The following is a 21,229-nucleotide window of genomic DNA, read 5'->3' as shown; positions in this document are numbered from 1 at the left end:
AGATAAAGCGGGTCCCTCACCTGGCTCCTTGAGGAAGTGAAAGAGGACTTTCGGGCAGGGCAGTGTGAGAGTCTCACCAGCTTCTGCATTTGACCAACACAGTAGCCTGTCCCACGTTTTCCTGCAACCTGCCAGGGAAGGGAAAACACATTTTAAAGCATATTTATATTTCCACATGAAAAGTCAAATTTTAGACATGATGCAATACGCGAGAGTGTGTCGGCATGAGGAGGGGGTAAAGAAGGAGGCACATTACTGCAGCAAGCTCACATTATGGTATGTGTCCAACTTGCTGGTCCCATTCATTTATTTTTTTCTAGCTCACTTCTTGCAGGCAGCACAGAAAGCGTAGGCTTTGGGGAGGGAACGGAACGAGGAGAGGGAGGTGGCGCAGTGCACTCAGGCTGGGAAACACTTCCATGCCTACAGGGCAGTGTGGCAAAGGCACAGAATCAGGAGCGGGAGAAGGAAATGAAAGGACCAGTGGGTGGCAGAATGTGATGCAAGAACTGAACAGTGAGGGTAGACCAGGGGAAAGTGAGGTGGGCCACTGAATGAAAGACCAAATCATTTGCACTTGATGCACTGGGTGATGGGGAGCCCGTGGAAGGAATCCAAGGATCTGAGTTCAGGTCTAGAACCGAGTGGTGAGGATTCACTCACTCATTTCTCTGAACCGCTTCTCAACAGCCCTGGCAATTTTGAACTTCACTGTCCAACCCGCAGCCCTTTTGAGCTCCACACGCAGTACCTGCAGTTTCATTTCCATGATTTTCAGCGCCCCTCAGACATTCATTCTCATTTTTCTTCAGCTCAGCTAAAAAGTCACATTCTGGATGGATGTGCCCAACCACCTGCAACGAGAAAGCTGCCGTGAGGGTGCTTAGCCCTGACTTGCGGTTTAGGAATGAAAATTTCACAGGGTTCTGCCCCGTGGCAGCACCACTCCATCATGTAACCCCAACTATATAGGCCCAGATCCTCAGCTGGCGTAAATAAGTAGAGCTCTGTTGAAGCCAGTGGCGCTATGCTGATTACACCAAAGGAGAAATCCTTTGCTGGTGTCAACTGGCATAGCTCCAGAAACTTCATAGCTGAGACTCTGTGCCCAGATAAAGATTGACTCGGAAGGTTTTTCATCACTGAAGCATCAACCATACGATTTGCCCTCTACAAGATTTGTGTCTAACAAGCATCTCCTGCCACTGACTCCAAAGGGAGCTGCTCTGTTGCCTTCTCATTCTGTTTGCCCTTCTCCTGCTCGAATGATGTTATGGGCAGGATATAATCCTCCGTGCTTTGAAGCTCTCACAAACATACGTTTGGATGGACAGATCCTACCCTTTGCTGCTTGTGTGCTCTGGTGCGGGGGAGAAATGTGCACAGAGGCTTCCCCACTTCTCCCCCTTGCTACACCAAATCAGGATTCTGACCTCAACCTGCGAAGAGGTCCGGTAAGTTGGGTACGACCAGAGCACAATGGCTACAAGCGGGCATAATCTACTGGATTTTCCAAGGCACCCAGCCAGTTGGCAAGTACATTGTGCGAGAGCCAAGTGGGATTATTCAACCATTTTATTTATTTATCTGGGGGGGTGAGAAAATGCCAAATTGTCAAAACCAAAACTTTTTGTAGGAAAGAGTCAGTTTCAACTAACTTTTGGCCAGGCATAGGTGCAGGAACTAGGGGTGTGAGGGGCAGGGAGTGCTGCAGCACCCCCTGGCTTGAAGTGGTTTCCATTATATAGAGGATTTACCATTAGGTTCAGTGGCTCTCAGCACTCCCACTATAGAAATTGTTTCAGCATCCCTGTGGCCAGGAGAGGTTTCTGATGTCCTGGACAGAATCTGTAGTCAGAGAGAACTCCTCTGTAGAATACCCATTAGCCTAGGACACTGACCTGGGTGATGAGAAGTAAAGTTCCTGTTCCGAATAAAGTACAGCACAGATGTGAACCTACCTCTTATATACCAGGCAAGCGCCATAACCACTGAGCTACTGGATATTCTAGGATATAACACCCCTTTTTTTCCTCTCTGTTTTTTCTCAAAACAATAAATGTCAAAAGGTCTCGGTTTCATCCCACTGCTGAACAGAAACTATTCTGAAATCTCAGTCTTGTTCACAGGAAGGGAAAACCGTTTCCCACCCAGCTTTACTGCGTGCTGCGGATGATAGCCAGCAGTGCACATGACTCCTCTTTGAAGGAGCAGCAGCGTACCCCTTGATCACCTAGCACCATCTTTCTCTGCACCAGCCGGACAACTCTTGCATTTCAACGCATGTTGCTGACTCCTCCACGCTGCCTCCACCCTGTCCTTACCAGTCAGGGAAGAAGTGTTACCTATCAATGCATTCTTTTTAAAAAAAAAAAAAAAGGATCAAAACAGGATGAAATCTACCCACTGAGCAGGTGGCTGATTAAATTCGACTCAGCTCATTTTCACACAGGAAGGATAAATATTCAGCGAGTTTTGGAAATAAATATCTTGCTTTCAGGTCATTCAGAGGGCAGAACGTAGTGGTTTTAATAAGCCAGTGTTCTCCATTCATATTAACATCCTTATATTGAGCTGATATACCGACCTTTTGAACCGATTGCTTATTAGTTTACCATCTGAGGCTCTGTTCCTGTTCCTAATGAAGACACTGAATATGTTGCCATTGCTTTTAATGGGAGCAGGATTAGGTCCCATGTGTAAGGGGAAAAAAGAGATTAGATCCAGGATTCCATGCCATGGAATTCCATACACAGCCATGGCTGTTTTGACTTCAGGACTTGGAAACTGACCAGTGAAACTGAGGTGTATGTGAATATACAAATGTAGTGGAGATATTCGGATACTGTTTTCTGTGTCCTGCACCTTTAAATGTATGGAGTTTTCCTTGTTGTCTGCTAGAGAGAAGCTCCCTTGGGTCAATTCAAGGTGTCTGGGAAAGAGTCGGTCCCACACTACACACAGTCTCTTTTTAATTTCTCATGCAGGCTTATATTGTGTCCTTCCTTTGCTGTGTTCCTTAATCAGTAATGAAAGTCATCTGTGCTGAAGGGCCATGATTTGGTCCTTGTGTATTGAAACCTAGAAGGAAATAGGTTCCCAGCATGAGAACCAGGCATATCTTTTAATGAATGGATAGTTTATAGAACGCTATTGGTTTAGTGAACTGTGTCCAGAAAGATCTCAGCACGGTTCAGATTTACCCACTTGCACAGTGAAAAGAACTTCTCCTGGAAAAAGGTAACTGGTGTCTGCATGTGAAAATGGCCTTGGAAGTCCACTGAAATATTGAAGGTGAGAACAAACAAATGTTTGACTTTTTCACAGACTCAAGAAAACGTTAGGTTTTTTTTTTTGTTTAGTCTCCAAAGTCGTGAGAACTTTTACCACATGCCCCTGAGTTAAACATGTATGCTTCATTTACTGGGGATGATTTAAAAGTTCTGGCTTCTCCTTGATCATGGCCTTGTTCATGAGCACTTGCAACTTCCTCTGACTTTAATCAGAATTGTAGGTTCTCAGCCTTAACATTTGTTACAATGGATAGAAAACTCAAGCAAATGGAGCAATTTCACTCTGTGTTTTAGTATGTGTCCATGTATCCATCGGTCTACTGCATCCTATGTAGCTATTTTCTTAGACTTCACCCATAGTATCTGAGCAACCCTGGATACGTATATGGTGGGAGAGGAGTGCAAGGTACGTCTTTACTTCCATTTACTGTGAATTACTAGAATCTAGTGATTAGAGAACCGGATTCTCCACTGCCTTGTGCAGTCATTTGCACCAGTCCAAAGTGTGGGTGTAAGATTCGGCTGTTCCCTCAGTCTGGACGAGCCAAGACTGAGAACCCTGACTGAAAGACACATACAATACCATGTAGCCAGCCAGAAAGTAATGTTGGCATTCAACACTGCTGCCCCTTCCAAGCTAATTTTCCAGATTCCTGATTTCTATACATGCACGCTCCTGAGCTGAAAAGCTACCTGTTCCCTCTCTGAACTGTTAGCCCTTCCCTTATCCGTATTCATGGCATGTCATAGCACTTCCTTCCTCTGGCGGTAAGCGCGTGTGATTATGGTAGATTCATTTGCTGGTGTTTTTACACCGCTGGCTGTGCTAATGTAACCCACATACCTTGTAGGTGTGGTGTTCTGTCCCATCTCAGGCCACCATTGAGACCATTACTCCTTGTTCTGTTACAAGTGGGGGCTCATCCAGGATTTCACCTGGGAAGTCTCTGAAACTCGGGACATTATTCCTCAGCTTGGGGAAGTATGTAACCCACGCACCTTCTGGGGGTGGTGTTCTGTCCCATCTAGTGACACCAAGACCACTTCGAGAGAGAGATTGAGTTTGCTCTACAGCCTTCGCTAACAGCCAGTTGGATTTTAGCTTATGCGGTAGAGGCTCCTGCACTTAGCTCCAGAGGTCCCCAGTTTGATCCTGACGATCGGGGTCTGTTGGCATTACACTAACACAAGCTGAATGCGGGTTATGGAAGCGACTGAATATTCAATTTTTGTTGTCTTCTGCCAAGGCAGTGGATGGTTGGACGAATAGGTGAGAATTTATACCAACTTGGCACAGGACTGGGAGATAGAGCCATACTCATAGCCACCTTCTATTACTATAATGCTCCAATCAAAATCCACAATCAGAACACTCCTAAATGTTGAGAGCATTTGGACCCTGATCTGAACTTTAAGTCTTGGGCCCATATCTAGCAAGGATCTCTCATCTCACCTTGCATCCTATTTTGTGATCATGGAGTCTGATCCTGGAATGATTGCTCATGTGGCACAGAACAAATAGCCCCACTAAACTCTGTGGAATAACTCATGGGCTGAGATTGCCTGCATGACTAAGGGACTCAGGATCAGAAGCTTTGTAGGTACCATTTCATGAACTTACTATTTCGGGAAGCGGGGAGCGCTTGACGTCTCACAGGAGGCTCTCAGCACCTCTCAGAGTCAACACACACAGTCTTTTCCCACACAGCTGCATTAGCACAGTGTATATAATATGAGCTAAGAAGGTGCATTAGCACAATGCAGCAGATCCTTAGTCCCCATTATATCTTGCACACAATTTGTGCCCACTCAGGGCTAGAAATCTTGAAGTTGCCCCAGCTGCTGAGGTTTTAGAGTTGTGTCAGAAAATACGGCATCCAAACCAGGTCTGATTACAGCCTCCTGGCCTAGTGTTTTTAAAGTGACTTTTAGTGATTCTGGGGACTCCGTTTTTGTGGGCCCAACTTGAGCATCATACTGGGGCCTGATTTTCAGAAACTGCTACACAGCTGTTATCTGTAAAATGACCCATGAAAGTATTTCAAATTGGCCATCCAAAATCACTAGGTACTTATGAAAATTTTGGCCAAGGACTTTAGCATATTAAAATGGTTATTAAATATATCTACACAATGCCTTCACTGTGACATTGGAACTCTAATGGTCTTTCACTCACATCAGATACAACAAAGGCCACTGGTTAATCACCGTCAAAGAATAAAGACAGTTTGGAATACATAGAGAATAAAAATATCCTGGTAATGTCAAATCATTTTCCAATTAAAAAGTATAAGAACTATTTCTCCTTGTTACAAATGAATATTGATTTAAGCAGAACCTGTCCCAGACTGAGTCTTCCCTCCCATGTTGGAAAGGACAAGTTCATTCATACAAAGTCAAGACTTCAGCTTCTGAGCATGATGTTTATGCAGAGCTGATTTGGGGTGTTAGGGGATGAGAGCCAATATTGCTGGTACATTTCAGGAATCCACGCAGGAGCAGGGAGCTTTTAGCATCAAAGGACCAAATTCTGATGCCATTTTCACACAGTGGGCAGGACATTACTCCATGGTTGGTTCCACTGAAATCAATAGGTCTACTCATGAGGAATAGCACTACTGAACCTGAAGAAGGGTAGCAGAATCTATCCGAGAAGAAAAAGCAGGATTTTTTGATTAGTCAGAAAGAGAAAGAGCAAATATGGCAGGAGTGGGGATAGAAAATAAACACAGCCGTGGCAGGTATGTAGTGATCAGGTCTAAGATTGTTTCTCTTTTGATATTGGTATATTTAAGGAAGCTGGAAGCCCCACTTACAATGGAGAGGAGAAAAGATTTTCCAATATTCTTTTCTATGAGATCAATCATATTTCCCCCCTAGGGCACAGTACAGTGGGAACAAAACAAAACAATCAGACATGTTTTGATATGTTGTATAGAGATCGTGATTAATATTTCTGATTATTTTCCTGCAAGAAGAAGTAAATAAACCATTAATCTTGCTGATGTTGTAAAATTAAGCTGTCTGAAATAAAAAAGTAAATTAGGCTATATTCTAAATTTAGAGCTTGTTTCCTGAGCTATTGAGTAACCAAGTCAACTGGAAGTGTGGGTTCCACAGCCCCTCTGAAAATCAAGCTACTCTTGCAACCTCTAGTCATGTGAAATCAATACTCAGGTGAGTAATGAATGCAGGATCTGGCCCAGGAGAGCAACCAAATACTTGACACTCTGGGATTAGAATGTGTGTTATTCCAATTATTTTGTGTGGTTTTATTGTACCTTGTGCTCCATTGATTTGAATTTTGTTTTTCTTGTGATCTGCCGTTGTTTTCTCTCATGGATTTCAGCATTGAGCAGTCTCTGCATTCTTTTTTACACTGTACTACAATAAATAGCATACAAACAACTAATACAAAATGTAAAAAAACTTAAGTTTACAAAATTTAGAGGCGTTTTCAATATTGTAAGTACTGTATTTAAAACCACGCTGAAAAGTTACCCCAAACCATTCAGATATTCTGATGGCTGAGAATGGGTGGTTGTTTTTCCAGCTAAGTTAAAACAGCCTTTTCTTAGCTAGTGTCAGTTATAATAATAAGGATATCCTAACGTTCAGTAAGAGCCTGACTCTGCCACCCTTACACACCCTGAGTAGCATCTTATTCTGTGAGTTGGCCCTTTGTGACTCTTTGTGAAGTATGGTGCTACTCAACTTGAGTAACAGTGGCAGAATCTAGCTCAGAAGAAAGCACTGTAACACCCAGATCTTTCTGATGTCCTTCAACGCTGAGTATGGTTAACCACTAAGGACTAGATTCAGATTCCCTGTTCATGAGGAACGGTTCTGCACTCCACATAGAGTGCTGCTGCAAAGCAGAGTTTGTTATATGGTGCAGGCAGAGAGAACTACAAGTGTAGACAGATAAAGTTTATGTTCCCAATCATTCCACGTCATAGTGTTGTTTCTCTTTCCACACGCAAAAAGAAGATCCCGTGCCGCCCACACAAAACAATACTGTGTTTCTCAAAGCGTGGGTTACAACCCCCACCCCAGGGTCATGAAAGGCATTGAAAGTTTTATTACCATCTAAAGCAAAGAAAATCTCACTCCTCATTCCCTGCACGCATTTGCCCTTCAAGATCAAGTTTTCTCTTTCACCCTCTCATAACACACACACACATTATATAGGTTTATTGTTATAATTGATACATTTTTCATTCTTACTTGTGAGGAAGTCGCACATTTTTTGGACTTGACATAAGGGGTCACCAACCTTAAAAGACTGAGAAACGCTGCTCAAAAGAAATGAAAGGATTCAACCGTAACATGAACTAAACTACACCATAATTTAAGTAAACAATCGCACAAAGCGCCACTCTTCTCATGTACAACCATGTAACCTGGCTCATGAGCAACTGGCTGAAGCAAAAGGCCAGCATGATAGGTAGTTTCTTTTTACATCGATGAACTTATGGAGCCAAATCGAACCCTGGCACATGCAGCTCCAGCACCGTTGATTCCATGACTTTGTTCTTGTTCCCGTTATTGTCTACACAGTTCACATTCTAATTTATCTTAAATGTTATCAAAGAAGCAGGTGAAATGACAACTTCTACTAATGCTGTGTATGTCAAAGGCTAACCAACAATATCTAAATCCATAGCCTTTATAGTATCTTCTTGATTCCCTTCCCCTTTGCATTTGTCATCCTCTCTTTTAGCACTTACGTATAAAGTAACCTGCTGTTAACGATGCTGTTTCTCTTCCATGGAAGTGCCGTAATAATGAAAGCGCAGTAACAAAGCAGTGAAATGCAAGGGCACACAGCTCCTACAGCTTATGCATGTGTTCCTTCTGCTGCAGTTTGCATCTTTCATAGCATCTTCCACAGTTTAATATGAAGCAAAGTCAAATAAAGAAAAAGATGCTCATGCAATGAAACGACCCATATCTGACCATCTGCTCCAATGTTAAACTGACCGCTTAGGGAAAACAATGATGGAAAACCTGTTTAACACAGTTACTTACAAAAGCTGCAAGACTCAGGGAGTAAAAGGCACAATGGTACAAAGCACAGGGATTCATGTTCCGAAGCAAGTGGTGTCATACTCCACTTCCTCAGCCTCCATGAGCACCTTTTACCTTCCTTTCCTCTTCCCCCTCTCCTATCAGTTGCTGATCTGAAGCATTTATCTTTTTGCCCAGGAGTGACGTAACAGTAAAATGAGGAGGAAACTAAATATTAACAACTCTCTCGGCTGTGATTGACGAGGCTGTGAATGACATGCTTTCCACTTTTCTGACCTTGCAGTATGTTCTGAGATAGCAAAGGATAGACTCTGTGAGCATCCCTGAGATTATGGTAACTTTCACTCCCTTCTGGAGAGAGACCCCTCTTTCTGCCTCTGTAGTACAATAGGATTTTACTAGGTATTAAGAGATCTATTACCATTGACCATGCTGCATTTAACGCAACCAAATATGTATGAGACAAACCCTCTAAACATGGCGATGGTTAATATTCATTCATTCTAACAAATGTGCATCTTATTCCTGTTTCAAACAGTGTGCCTGGGTAGGTGGGTACATAAACACATAATATTACATTTTTTAAATGTGTGGCCAAATTCTGCACATATGCACAACTCCTGCTGTTTGAATGCACATTGTGCATGCATCTGAAGGCAAACTTCTGACCCCGCGGTGTGTATATACATGAAATCTTGCATGTGAGTGTATCTATATATTACATCCCCAAAATCTGTATGAAAAGAACATTAAGGTTCCAAAATCAAGCACTCACAAGATAGGAAATGCATGAATCAAGTTGGCCTCTGTTGCTGTCCCCACAGCTTCTGCCTGTCCCCTTCTCCTCATCCAACTCCTGCCCCTTCCCCTACTCATCCTGTGCTTTTCCTGCTCCCCCAGCTCCTGCCACTGTCCTTCCCATTCCCCAGTCCCTCTCCCCCTGCCCCAAATATCTTCCCCCTTCCCTGCTCCCATCTGTCACTCCTCCTTCCCCTCCAGCTTCCCAGATGAGGAGCACTGAGAGCACAGGACAGCTAGTCTCCCTGTTCTCGGATCTGGTGCCTGATGCTACAACAGCCACCGGCAGCCCAGAAGCAGGGAAAGCCCGGTTCAGTCCATGCAGCCCTGGGCTGGAGCATGCTTAGTTGCTCTGTGTGGGTGGCACATATACATCCCAATTGGTATGTAGGAGCTGTGAGGGGATGGAGCATGCTCAGTCCAGATGGAATCTTTGGAGAATTTAGCTGCCAAACTCCAACTCCCTTGGCTAGCATGTGTGAACTGAGAATTTTTTCTCGGAGGCTTATATCTTGGTGTAATTTGTGCAAATTTTCGTGGAGACAACAAAGGCACAACCCTGAAAGCAAAGCAACCTTCTGGCCAAATTTTAAGTTCCTGCGCCAAACCATGCAGGCCCCAGAGCTTCTCAACCAAATATTTGTACATTTTTTAACATCGGCAAAACAACATATTTTTTTCTAATCTTATTATCAAACATTACTGAACTGGCATTTTCCAGAACTACTCAGCCTGAGGCAGATGCAGAGCATGGAAAATTTCAGCCCAAATGGTTACAGTCTGGCAAAGTTGCAAGAAACTAAAAACAAGGTCTCATAATGGAAAGTGTCAGGGAAGGAAAAGCACAGGCATTGTTATATAGAGAGAGAGCTTTTCAGGCATAGACCTCACAGGACTTTACAAAGGCAGTAAATATTATCTTCATTTTACAGATGGGGAACCTGAGGCACAGGGCAGTGATGTGGTTTGCCAAAGTCACCCAGCAGGCCAATGGCAGAACCAGGAAGAGAAATCGGGTCTTCTGAGGCCCAGTCCAGCTTTCGAGCCACTAGGCCACACTGCTGCTATAAGATACACACCTTACCTATAAGCAGCCATTAACATTTGCTGATTACCTCAAATAACTAAATAAATATGTGGAACTAAATAAATGCAGTATTTTCACTAATTAGAGCATTTCCAATAGTAAATTAGAACAGGGAGATTTACCAGCTTTCTGATATTTTACGTTGCTTCCTTATAGTCCTTGAAACTCCTGTAAATACCACTCATGAGCAGTGCAGTCACCCCAATCCCATGCCAAATAAATCCTTGATGTCACAGTGCACCATCTTACATGCTCTTTCACCCTCTCTCTACAGAGAGATACAATATTAATTAAGGCAAAGAGTCTTGTGGCACCTTATAGACTAACAGACGTATTGGACCATAAGCTTTCGTGGGTGAATACCTACTTCATCAGAGTGCATTTTGCCAAGTATCCATTTGGGAAGTCTGCAATATGCCAGTACTTACAGGGTTAATTCACATAGTACCTTAGAATGTACTTCATTTGGTCCAGGTGTCATAGCCCCGTCGATTCGATCCAAGGCCCGCTGCACCATTTCATTGATCACCCTGGAAGCAGGTAATCATATATTCATATACCCACTGTGAGTATGTATGCATCTATGTGGTGTGAGTATTCATCTGTCTGTGTATTTAATGCATACCTTACAAAAAACATTGGTCAAGGTTTTCAAAAGTGGCTATTGATTTTGGTTGCCCCAATATTTGAGTGCCTGCCTTGACATACCTTAAAGGGCCCCAATTTCCAGAGGATGGGAGCTGAGCACTTGCTGAAGATCAGCCCCCTTTAAGGTGTCTCAGGTTGGAAACCCCAAAATTGAAGCATCCGTGGTCATTAGTCACTTTTGAAAGTCCTGGTCCATCTTCCCCTCTTTAGCTTAACTGGCCTTTTTTGTGATTCTCTGCAGCATGGACATTTTATTCATATGAATTCTAGTCTACTGTCAACGTTTTATGTGACGTTTCAGCTGTTTGTAATTAAGGAGAGGTGGACTGGTTCAAATAAAATCAGAGCCAGCCTGATAAGTTTTTGTCCAAAACATTATTTTGCAGTTCTCAAAGAACCCTCCCCCAACACTGTTCCTCCCACTGTGCATGCCTTGGAGCTTATTGGTTTTACCTGAGAGGAACAGTAGAAGAATCAGAATACCCCAGGCATGAACAGCTTACCACTTCACCTCCTAGCTCAACCACTGCACCTTGGTTTTGAATGCACCACCCCGGCTCTCCCTTTCCTGACCCTCCCCTGAGTAGGCTGCCCACTGTGCCAAATCAGTAACTAGTACATTTTCTTTCCAATCATTGTTACAGAACCAGTGATCAGCAGCTTACTGTTGCTTTTGCACATGCATTCGGTCTGCCAAGTTGTGTCTAGACCTGGCAGATTGTGTAGAAGATGGCAGAGATGAAGGAAAGATCATATTTCTAGCGGAAGAAAACTGCATATTCCTCAGACTTTCTCCGAAGGTGGAAGTCAGCCCCTTCAGTTCTGTAAAGATTTCAGTTGCGACTTTTTGTGAGAGCTGCTTCAGCAAGCCCTAGCCACTCACGCTATCAGTTTGTGAGATATTGGCTGCTAAAGTGAGGTTAGGCCTGACATCAGACAAAGCAAGTTGACTGTAAAGATTGTGATGGTAAAGATCTCATTATGTGCCAGAGGTGAAAATGAACATCTCTCAGTGCCCTTCACAGTTCTGCCTCTCCCACCTGTCTGCTCTTGTCTGTTACCACCAATCCCAGCCTCCTCCACTCCACCAGCATCTCCTGCTTCTCCTAGAGCCATATCTGTGCGGTCCCTTCTGCCAACAAAAAGGGACGGGTTCTAATATTGAGGGGTTCCTTTCTAAGTTTACAAAATGCACTGGCTCAAGACCTCACCCCCCAGAAACCTGAGAAAAACCTAAATGCCCTCCCTGCCCTAAGAGAAATACTTCCCTGCTCGCAAGCCCTGAGTCTGGATAAAACTGGAAACTTTACTGGGGATGGGGAAGGGAAGGAAACAAGGCATTCATTTTGGAAAATACGTCCACAAGAAATCAACAGTACGAATACCACAGTAAATCTGGCTGTAGTCCTTTGCCTCAGTCTCCCCACCAACTAGCGTGACCGTCCAGTGGGCAAATGTCCCCCTCCATTGCCATTACTTAGCAAAGTTCCATCATCCAGGAGCGCACTCAGGCAGGACTGTGGTCAGCCACTTGGGGACGTGCTGCCAGGTCCTCCCCTGGTACCACCTTCCGCTGTATCATCACCTCTCCACCATCTCTCCCTGTGCTACCGCGGCTCCCTCTCCTCTCACCACGCCTGTGCTATTCCTCACTGTACCACCCCTGCACCTTATGGCTAGCCAGACGGTGATCCGCCCTGAGGACTGGTGCATAGCTGCCCCTCGCCGGGAGCAAGCCTAGGAAGCTGACGCTGACCTGGTGAGTCACAGGCTGTCTCCTGGTTTCTCTGCTGCTCCAGGGAAGGGAGTAAACAGTGCTGGGCCCATCCCTGTGCAGCGTGCACTCCTCAGTAGGTTGAACAGCCATGCCTCTGGGCATGGAGGAGACCGTTGCGCAACGTTCTCTCCGCACCCTTCCATCCCTTCCTGCCCACGTGCCCGAGGGGGGACACAATGGCTCTGTGGAGCCTGCTACTGCCCGTGTGCTGACGCAGTGGTACAGTGTACTGGCACAAGGGGGCGTCGGGCAGCCATGTGCAAGGCAGGAGACCATCTGGCACTTAGGGTATAAGCTGTTTGGGGCAGAAGTTGTGTTGTTCTATGAGGCTGTGCATGGACTAGCACAATGGTGCCCCAATCTGCATTAAAACAATGACTGGAATGGAATCTTATGCTTCAGGGCTTCAGCCATCATTTGTAGGGGTCAGGAAGGAACTTTTCCCACAATGCACAATTGGTTGCATTTTAGGGTGTTTTTTTTTCCCCCTTTGCTCTGAGCATCAGAGTTTGGTCACAGCTGGACGTGAGACACTGATCGGGGTGGCATGGTCTTCTGAGTTGGTGAGGAGAACCCTCTTTCTTAGAGGTTTGTCTGGTGTGTTTTGCTCACATGGTCAGGGTGAAACTGATGAGCAGATTTGGGGATGGGAAGGGATTTCCCCCAAAATTAGATCAACAGGGACCTTGGGATTGCATTTTTGCTTTGTTTTGTGTTTTGCCTTCCTCTGCAGCATGGGCTATGGAGCATCATTCGGGCATATCTCAGCTAATCAATTCCCTGTCTTTGCAGGGGTGTCAGGCATTGGTGGCACTTCTAGAGTTCTCTACCTGTGTTAGAAAGGAGGTCAGGCTAGGTAATCTAATGGTCCCTTCTAGCCTTAACATTGATGAAACTGAGCATCCTGTTTGGAGTCTCTGGGTACTATCTCTATAGAAATAATAATATTTAATTGTCTCATAACTCTGGAAAGCTGGGAGAATCTCAATTTTCCTATGGCCTAAAACAGGCGTTTCTACCCTTGACGTTTCATCATCAGAAAAACTGTGATCCCCAGCCCCCATCTTGGCTGATGCCCCAGGATTGAACTGGGGACCTCCATAACTAAAAGCATGAATGGCTACAGTGTGAGCTAAAGCTGTCTGCCTGAGGCTATAACAGACTCATATCCTCTGTGGATTGGTTCAGAAGGGGACCTGTACCACACCCTGACCAGAGGGTTACCCTAGCACTATCTCTTGGTACTTGATAGTCTGATCAGAGAGACCAAGAGTTGAGTGGGAATGGAATCTGGAGCAACTTCTTCAATGATCCATCTAGATCAGGGTTGCGAACCATGAGTAGGACAGCACAGGCAAGCTTGTATTACCAAGGATATTCATATTGGGGGATCAGTTGAAGATTTCAGCCTCAGGGCTGCTAATCTGGAACCTTCCACCAGCACAACTGTTATTTGAAACAGTGGTTCTCAACCAGGGGTACACATACTCCTGGGGTTATGCAGAGGTCTTTCAGGGGGTACATCAACTCATCTAGATATTCACCTAGTTTTACAACAGGCTACATAAAAAGCACTGGCAAACTCAGTATAAACTAAAATTTCATACAGACCATGACACGTTTGTATTGTTCTATATACAATACACAGAAATGTAAGAACAGTATTTACATTCCATTGATTTATTTTGCAATTATATGGTAAAAGTGACAGTAAGCAATTTTTTCAACAATAGCGTGCTGTGACACTTCTGCTTTTTTATTAAGCAAGTCGTTTTTAAGTGAGATGAAACTTGGGGCACTCAAGACAAATCAGACTCCTGAAAGGGATACAGTCGTCTGGAAAGGTTGAGAGCCACTGATTTAAAACATACACAAAGCCTATTTAATTTTGGAGTGACGGTCTGGGGGGAAGTTTGAGGGTCGTGCCTAACTTATTTAACCTTAGTGTTAATGATATGCCATTGAGTTGGGCTACAAGTGCTAGTCAAATGTCCAGTTTATAAGAAAAGAGGGAGTGTTTGAAATACGAATTTACATCAGTACAGAAAAGTTAGACATGGTGATATTTATGGTGCTATGTTCACAACATGGCAATTATAGAATTGTACTGACATTTTGGCCAACACTTGCTGACTCAAAAGCACAGCACAGTCAAATTGTATTTGGGTAGATATTTTTGCCTAGCAACATACAGACAGTGTAATTGTTGGAAATTTATTTTAATTACATTGTATATGAAATGGGCAGATGGATTTAAATGAGCAGCCATGAGAACTGCTTCAAGGAAACATTGAGTGAAAAGCATTCAGTCATGTTTAAATGTATTAAGCTAAATCGGTTTAAGTGCATTTATATTGGGACTTTGTAGCAGTGTACCAAGAACAATCCTCTTTGGGGCAGGTTTTCTAAGATAGAGAAGGCCTGATGTTGCAAAGGCAGATGGGATTTCCAGGTGAAGATCTCAGAAAGCACACTGGTGTCTCAGTACTTTCCTTAAAAGAAATCTTAAAGGAACAATGTGCATGCAGAAACAGGACTGCATGGACTGGTGTGTGTTGTATATATGAATAATTCTAATAGCCTGGTTAGCTTTCTAAATGATAGCTTGTGTACGTTTAACTGGGTGTATCGTGTGCTTTTATTTCATTTATGTTTAAACATGGCCAAAGGCTAAATCAATATTCATTTTACTTGATTTGCTTATATATATGTAAAAATGTTCCCCTTTAGTACATATTATAAATAGCCCAAGCTGGAATTCAATGACAGGGTTGTTAATTTTCATATTAATGGGGTAATGAGAAGCTTTTCCTAGTAAAGGGTATCTAACAGAGTCTCTCGTGAGCATATCAGCATAGGCACACTCCCCACGCAAAGTCGAACATCACACATTTACATAAGTATAGGTCAAACATTTTCCATCAAATATCTTTTTTTAATGGAAAATGGCGTTTCGAGCTATTGGCAATTTTTGTGGGGCCAAAAACTCTTTTCATTGAAAAATGTCAGGTTCTCGTCAAAAGCAAAAAACTGATTCCCGAACAGAAAACCAAACTTTTTTTGTTTTAAATTGAATATTTTGGGTTTCAGCTCCTGAAAACAGGTTTGGTTTCCAGATGCTGAAAACAATAGAAAACAAAAAATCAGTTCTCAGGGTTTTTTTTTACAACTGCTAAAAAAACACTGAAGAAAAAAATTGATGAAACTGTTTTTTTCCCCTTTCTGTTGAAGTATTAAATGGTGCAGTGTGATAAATGAAGGGGGAAGGGGAGCTCCCTTTTATGGACACCCAGCCAGCCAGCAGCTAAAAAATCCCTCTTAGTAGCTGTTCTCTAATTGCTCTACCTGTAAAGGGTTAAAAAGCCTCACAGCTATGCATAGGTAAAAGGAAGTGAGTGGACACCTGGCCAAAAGAGCCAATGGGAAGGCTAGAACTTTTTAAAATGGAGAAAAAACTCTCCTTTTGTCTGTCTATTGTTGTTCTCCCAGGAAGAGGCGGACAGGGCAACAGCTATGCTGTAAAAAACTTGGGCCAGGTATGAAAAACCATCAGTAGCATACCTAGAAACTATTCATTGGAAACCCCAGATATGTAAGTAGATCAGGAAATGTCTAGGAAGATGTGATTAGGTTTATCCCTTTTATTTCTTTATGGCTTGTGGATTCTTCTGTGCTAACCCCCAGGTGCTTTTGTTTTGCTTGTAACCTTTAAGATGGACCTCAAGAAAGTTATTCTTGGTGCTTAATCCTTGTAGTTGCTCTTTTAAAATCTAGCAATAGCCCGAGTTCCCAGATGTATTTTCTTTTTCTTTTTTTATTAATAAAATTTACCTTTTTTAATAACAGAATTGGATTTTTGTGTCCTAAGAAGTTTGTGCACATGTTGTTTAATTAGCTGGTGGCAACACTGATTTCCTTTGTTTTTCTTTCTCAGCTCTTCCCCTGAGTGGGGGTGAAAGGGCTTGAGGGTACCCCACAGGAAGGAATTCCCAAGTGCGCCTTCCTGGGCTCTCAAAGGGGTTTTGCACTTGGGTGGTGGCAGCATCTACCCATCCAAGGTCAGAGAAGAGCTGTAACCTTGGGAGTTTAATACAAGCCTGGAGCGGCCAGTATTAATATTTAGAATCCTTGTGGGCCCCCACCTTCTGCACTCGAAGTGCTAGAGTGGGGAATTAGCCTTGTCATGCAGAAAAAAATAATTCCTTGATCAGCTCTAATAGGTTCATTATAGTGGCGGAGAAAGGAGAAAGCAACTGTCATCCTCTGAAGCATCTGTTATGATCACTGGTTTGAACAATGGTCCAATTTGCTATGAGAACTAGCATCAGCCAGAAAGATTTTCATCTCAACAATTTTCAAGTGAACTAGAAAATAAAATCTCTAAAAATGCTCTCAAAAACACCAGTTCTCATATGGATCCTATTGGAAATTCTATTGTGCTCTATTGGAATCCTTCAACTAGTCTTTTCAATCGTCAGTTGGCCTCTCTTGATTATTCATGGAGGACCCAGTAGGCCAATAGGATGACTGCTCAGTTCCAGAAGCTAGTTGTCATAGATGATATTCGTGGCACACACACTGAAAAGTTAGGTCCGGGGTGGCCAACCTCGGGCTCCGGAGCCACACGCGGCTCTTCAGAAGCTAACACGCGGCTCCTTGTCTAGGCACCGACTCCAGGGCTGGGGCTACAGGCGCCAACTTTCCAATGTGCCGGGGGGGCTCACTGCTCAACCCCTGGCTCTGCCACAGGCCCTGCCCCCCACTCCACCCCTTCCCACCCTCTCCCCTGAGCCTGCCTTGCCCTTGCTCCTCCCCCTCCCTCTCTGAGCCTCCTGCATGCCACGAAACTGCTGATCGGCAGGTGTGGGGAGGGAGGCGCTGATTGGCCAGGCTGCCGGTGGGTGGGAGGCGCTGGGAGCGGGGGCAGGGGAGCTGACGTGTTACTGGGGCTCTGTGGCAATGTCCATTGGTCAATTCTGACTCCTCCTCAGGCTCAGATTGGCCACCCCTGAGTTAGATAAAAACGTAAAATACTCTTCCCCTGAGTTAGATAAAAACGTAAAATACTCTTGCTGGAAGGTTGCAGTATAACCCTCCTTTGTTTCTTAGAACTCAGAATGATAACATACAAGGACCCCAAACCAGAGTGACAAAGCAGGCTGCCCCCTAAAGAACAGAGCCACAACTCAACCCACCACACTCTGGGCTGGCTTTCTGCAGACTGACTGCTGCTAGGCACAGCCATGGCATGTTGCCCTACGGAGCCCCTCGGCCTGCAGGTAGGACCAGGAGACCCCCCTGACAATTGAAAGTGATAGCTTACAATTTTAACACAGTTTTCCATATACCACATGGCCTGGAACCAGTAAAAAAAACAACGGAGAGAGTTTTTAACCGGGGAAATCTTCTGTCCCTTTTTTTTTTAATTGGCCAAACAACGAGAAAAATAGTTTCTGATAAAAGAATTGAGATTACAGTTCCCTGCTGCACAACATACCAGAAAATCACAGGGGCTTTAATATTGCAGGGCCCAGAAAGTCTACTTCTTTCAATCCTGATTTAATCAACTGCTTGTAATCACCTTGCAATTGCCAGATACATCCCTTTGATAGAACTAAGTATGTGATCAGGCCACATACTGCTGGCTGTACTCTGTCTGGGTCCTGTGGCAGAGAGGGAGAAAGAAAAACTCCAGGCCTGTGGGGTGCCGCAGTACCCTAAAGATGGTGGAGTCCCTGTTTCTTCCTTCCTCAGAAGTCTTTGACTCCCTCCCACCCTTGGGACCAATGGGCCTAGGGTTCACAATGACTGGTGCCTCCATCCATTGGCCAGGTGAAGTGACCTCTAGGATAAATTAACTAATATACTAAACCAAAACCACATAAGATAGCAACCATTTGCTTCCTGGAACAGGACACATGTATAACAATGAAAGGGGAGGGGAACAGGAAACATGGAGCAGGTCCTCAAAGAATCAATCCTGAAGCACTTGCATGAGAGGAAAGTGATCAGGAACAGCCAGCATGGATTCACCAAGGGAAGGTCATGCCTGACTAATCTAATCGCCTTTTATGATGAGATTACTGGTTCTGTGGATGAAGGGAAAGCAGTGGATGTATTGTTTCTTGACTTTAGCAAAGCTTTTGACACGGTCTCCCACAGTATTCTTGTCAGCAAGTTAAGGAAGTATGGGCTGGATGAATGCACTATAAGGTGGGTAGAAAGCTGGCTAGATTGTCGGGCTCAACGGGTAGTGATCAATGGCTCCATGTCTAGTTGGCAGCCGGTGTCAAGTGGAGTGCCCCAGGGATCGGTCCTGGGGCCGGTTTTGTTCAATATCTTCATAAATGGTGTAGATTGCACTCTCAGCAAATTTGCGGATGATACTAAACTGGGAGGAGTGGTAGATACGCTGGAGGGCAGGGATAGGATACAGAAGGACCTAGACAAATTGGAGGATTGGGCCAAAAGAAATCTGATGAGGTTCAATAAGGATAAGTGCAGGGTCCTGCACTTAGGACGGAAGAATCCAATGCACCGCTACAGACTAGGGGCCGAATGGCTAGGCAGCAGTTCTGCGGAAAAGGACCTAGGGGTGACAGTGGATGAGAAGCTGGATATGAGTCAGCAGTGTGCCCTTGTTGCCAAGAAGGCCAATGGCATTTTGGGATGTATAAGTAGGGGCATAGCGAGCAGATCGAGGGACGTGATCGTTCCCCTCTATTCGACATTGGTGAGGCCTCATCTGGAGTACTGTGTCCAGTTTTGGGCCCCACACTTCAAGAACGATGTGGATAAATTGGAGAGAGTCCAGCGAAGGGCAACAAAAATGATTAGGGGTCTAGAACACATGACTTATGAGGAGAGGCTGAGGGAGCTGGGATTGTTTAGTCTGCAGAAGAGAAGAATGAGGGGGGATTTGATAGCTGCTTTCAACTACCTGAAAGGGGGTTCCAAAGAGGATGGCTCTAGACTGTTCTCAATGGTAGCAGATGACAGAACGAGGAGTAATGGTCTCAAGTTGCAGTGGGGGAGGTTTAGATTGGATATTAGGAAAAACTTTTTCACTATGAGGGTGGTGAAACACTGGAATGCGTTACCTAGGGAGGTGGTAGAATCTGCTTCCTTAGAGGTTTTTAAGGTCAGGCTTGACAAAGCCCTGGCTGGGATGATTTAACTGGGAATTGGTCCTGCTTCGAGCAGGGGGTTGGACTAGATGACCTTCTGGGGTCCCTTCCAACCCTATATTCTATGATTCTATGATTCTATGAAACAGACTTAGGGATGGTGACTAAAGGGATCCCCATCCTGCACCACAACACCACACTAAAACCCCACAACAGCAATATAACAAGGAAACACTCAGTCCCCCAGCCCTTCCCAAAGTCCCCACAGTTGGGCAGCATGGTTGGGCTTTGATGGATAGGCTGGTGTTGCTGTCTGTTCTGTGGGCTAGTCAATGGGTTGGCATCCCAGGCAAATCAAGCCATGGCTGATCTCAGGCTTTCAGTACAGCAGGAGCCTCTCAAGGAACTCTCAGGCTTTCTGAAGCAGAGTGGGGGCTCCAGGTCAGCTTCAGGCTCTCTAACCGGGAGAGTCAGAAAATGGTTTCCTCTCCATGTGGCTGAGAAGAACAAGCACTCCTTCCCCTACATCTCTCTCTGATCCCACAGTGCGTTTCCTGAGCCTCACCTGGGGCCACTCTGGAGGGTCAATCAAGCTTCCGGGTGTGCCCTCCAGTGTAAGCCAACAAGCAGGCAGTGTCAATCCCTCTGCTACCCTGCTCCCTGTCAGAGCTGTGTCTCTGCAGCCCCAGACTGCCAGGGGTTACCCAGCTTTGGGGGCTGATATTAGGATGTGCTCTGCAAAACTAGCAAGGAAAGAGAATGATGAGCCTAGAAGCCATTTGAGAGAATCTGGGGCCTAGTGTCCAAACTTTGTGGAAGACGTAGAGATTGTGACTCATTTGGTGAAAAATCGACACTGGTTAGACCTCTGGTGTACCAAGACCATTGCCTACCATGCTGACCAATACTGTCTCATTGATTCCTTGTACTCTCCCATCTGACTGTATGTACCCATCTTGTCTTATACTTAGATTGTAACCTCTTTAGGGTAAAGACTGTCATTCCGTTCTGTGTTTGTACAGCACCTAGTGCCATGAGGTCCCGGCCTTAACTAGAGCTCCTAGATGTTATGGTAATACAAATAGTAAATAATAATAAATAATGAAGGGAGAAACAAGTGTAACATTGCACCACCCTATGAAATTAATGGGGCTATTTACAGAGTAAGGTACTAATCAGCATGAATAATGGTGGCAGAATGAATAAGAATCAGATCTTTGTGTGCTCATCGCAGAATAGTCTTTACACACCAGTTTCATGTTCTTATTTGTTCCTTCTCTCTTGTTCTGCTTTCATTCCTCAAGGATCTTGTAATGAATGTTACTCAAGGGAAAATTCTACTCCTGGGGACTCTGCCTGGTAATATTTTAAGAAAGGATGAGAGCCCTGGTTTTTGGCCATGATAATGCCACCTTTCATGTTCCTGTGTTTGCTTATTATAAAAGGTGTGGTCCGGGCACATGATTGG

The 21,229-nt window shown here is 44.4% G+C and overlaps 1 protein-coding gene across 1 annotated transcript in view; it reads right to left on the bottom strand.

Moving 5' to 3' along the window:
- Positions 1-1,831, bottom strand: part of GHRHR (growth hormone releasing hormone receptor) — a 33,789-nt gene extending 31,958 nt beyond the window's left edge. The window contains exons 1-3 of the mRNA XM_084621400.1: positions 1,758-1,831; positions 752-854; positions 21-128 (exon numbers count right to left, since the gene is read on the bottom strand). Coding sequence (XP_084477526.1) covers positions 21-128; positions 752-854; positions 1,758-1,760 — 214 coding nt within the window. The 5' untranslated portion in view covers positions 1,761-1,831. The remainder of the gene's footprint in view (positions 1-20; positions 129-751; positions 855-1,757) is intronic.
- Positions 1,832-21,229: the final 19,398 nt, after the last annotated feature.

This window comes from Lepidochelys olivacea (assembly GCF_965140295.1).
Source record: "Lepidochelys olivacea isolate rLepOli2 genome assembly, chromosome: 2".
NCBI lineage: Eukaryota > Metazoa > Chordata > Testudines > Cheloniidae > Lepidochelys > Lepidochelys olivacea.
The sequence above is the reverse complement of the archived record's forward strand: the minus strand, read 5'-3'. Positions and strand labels throughout refer to the sequence as shown.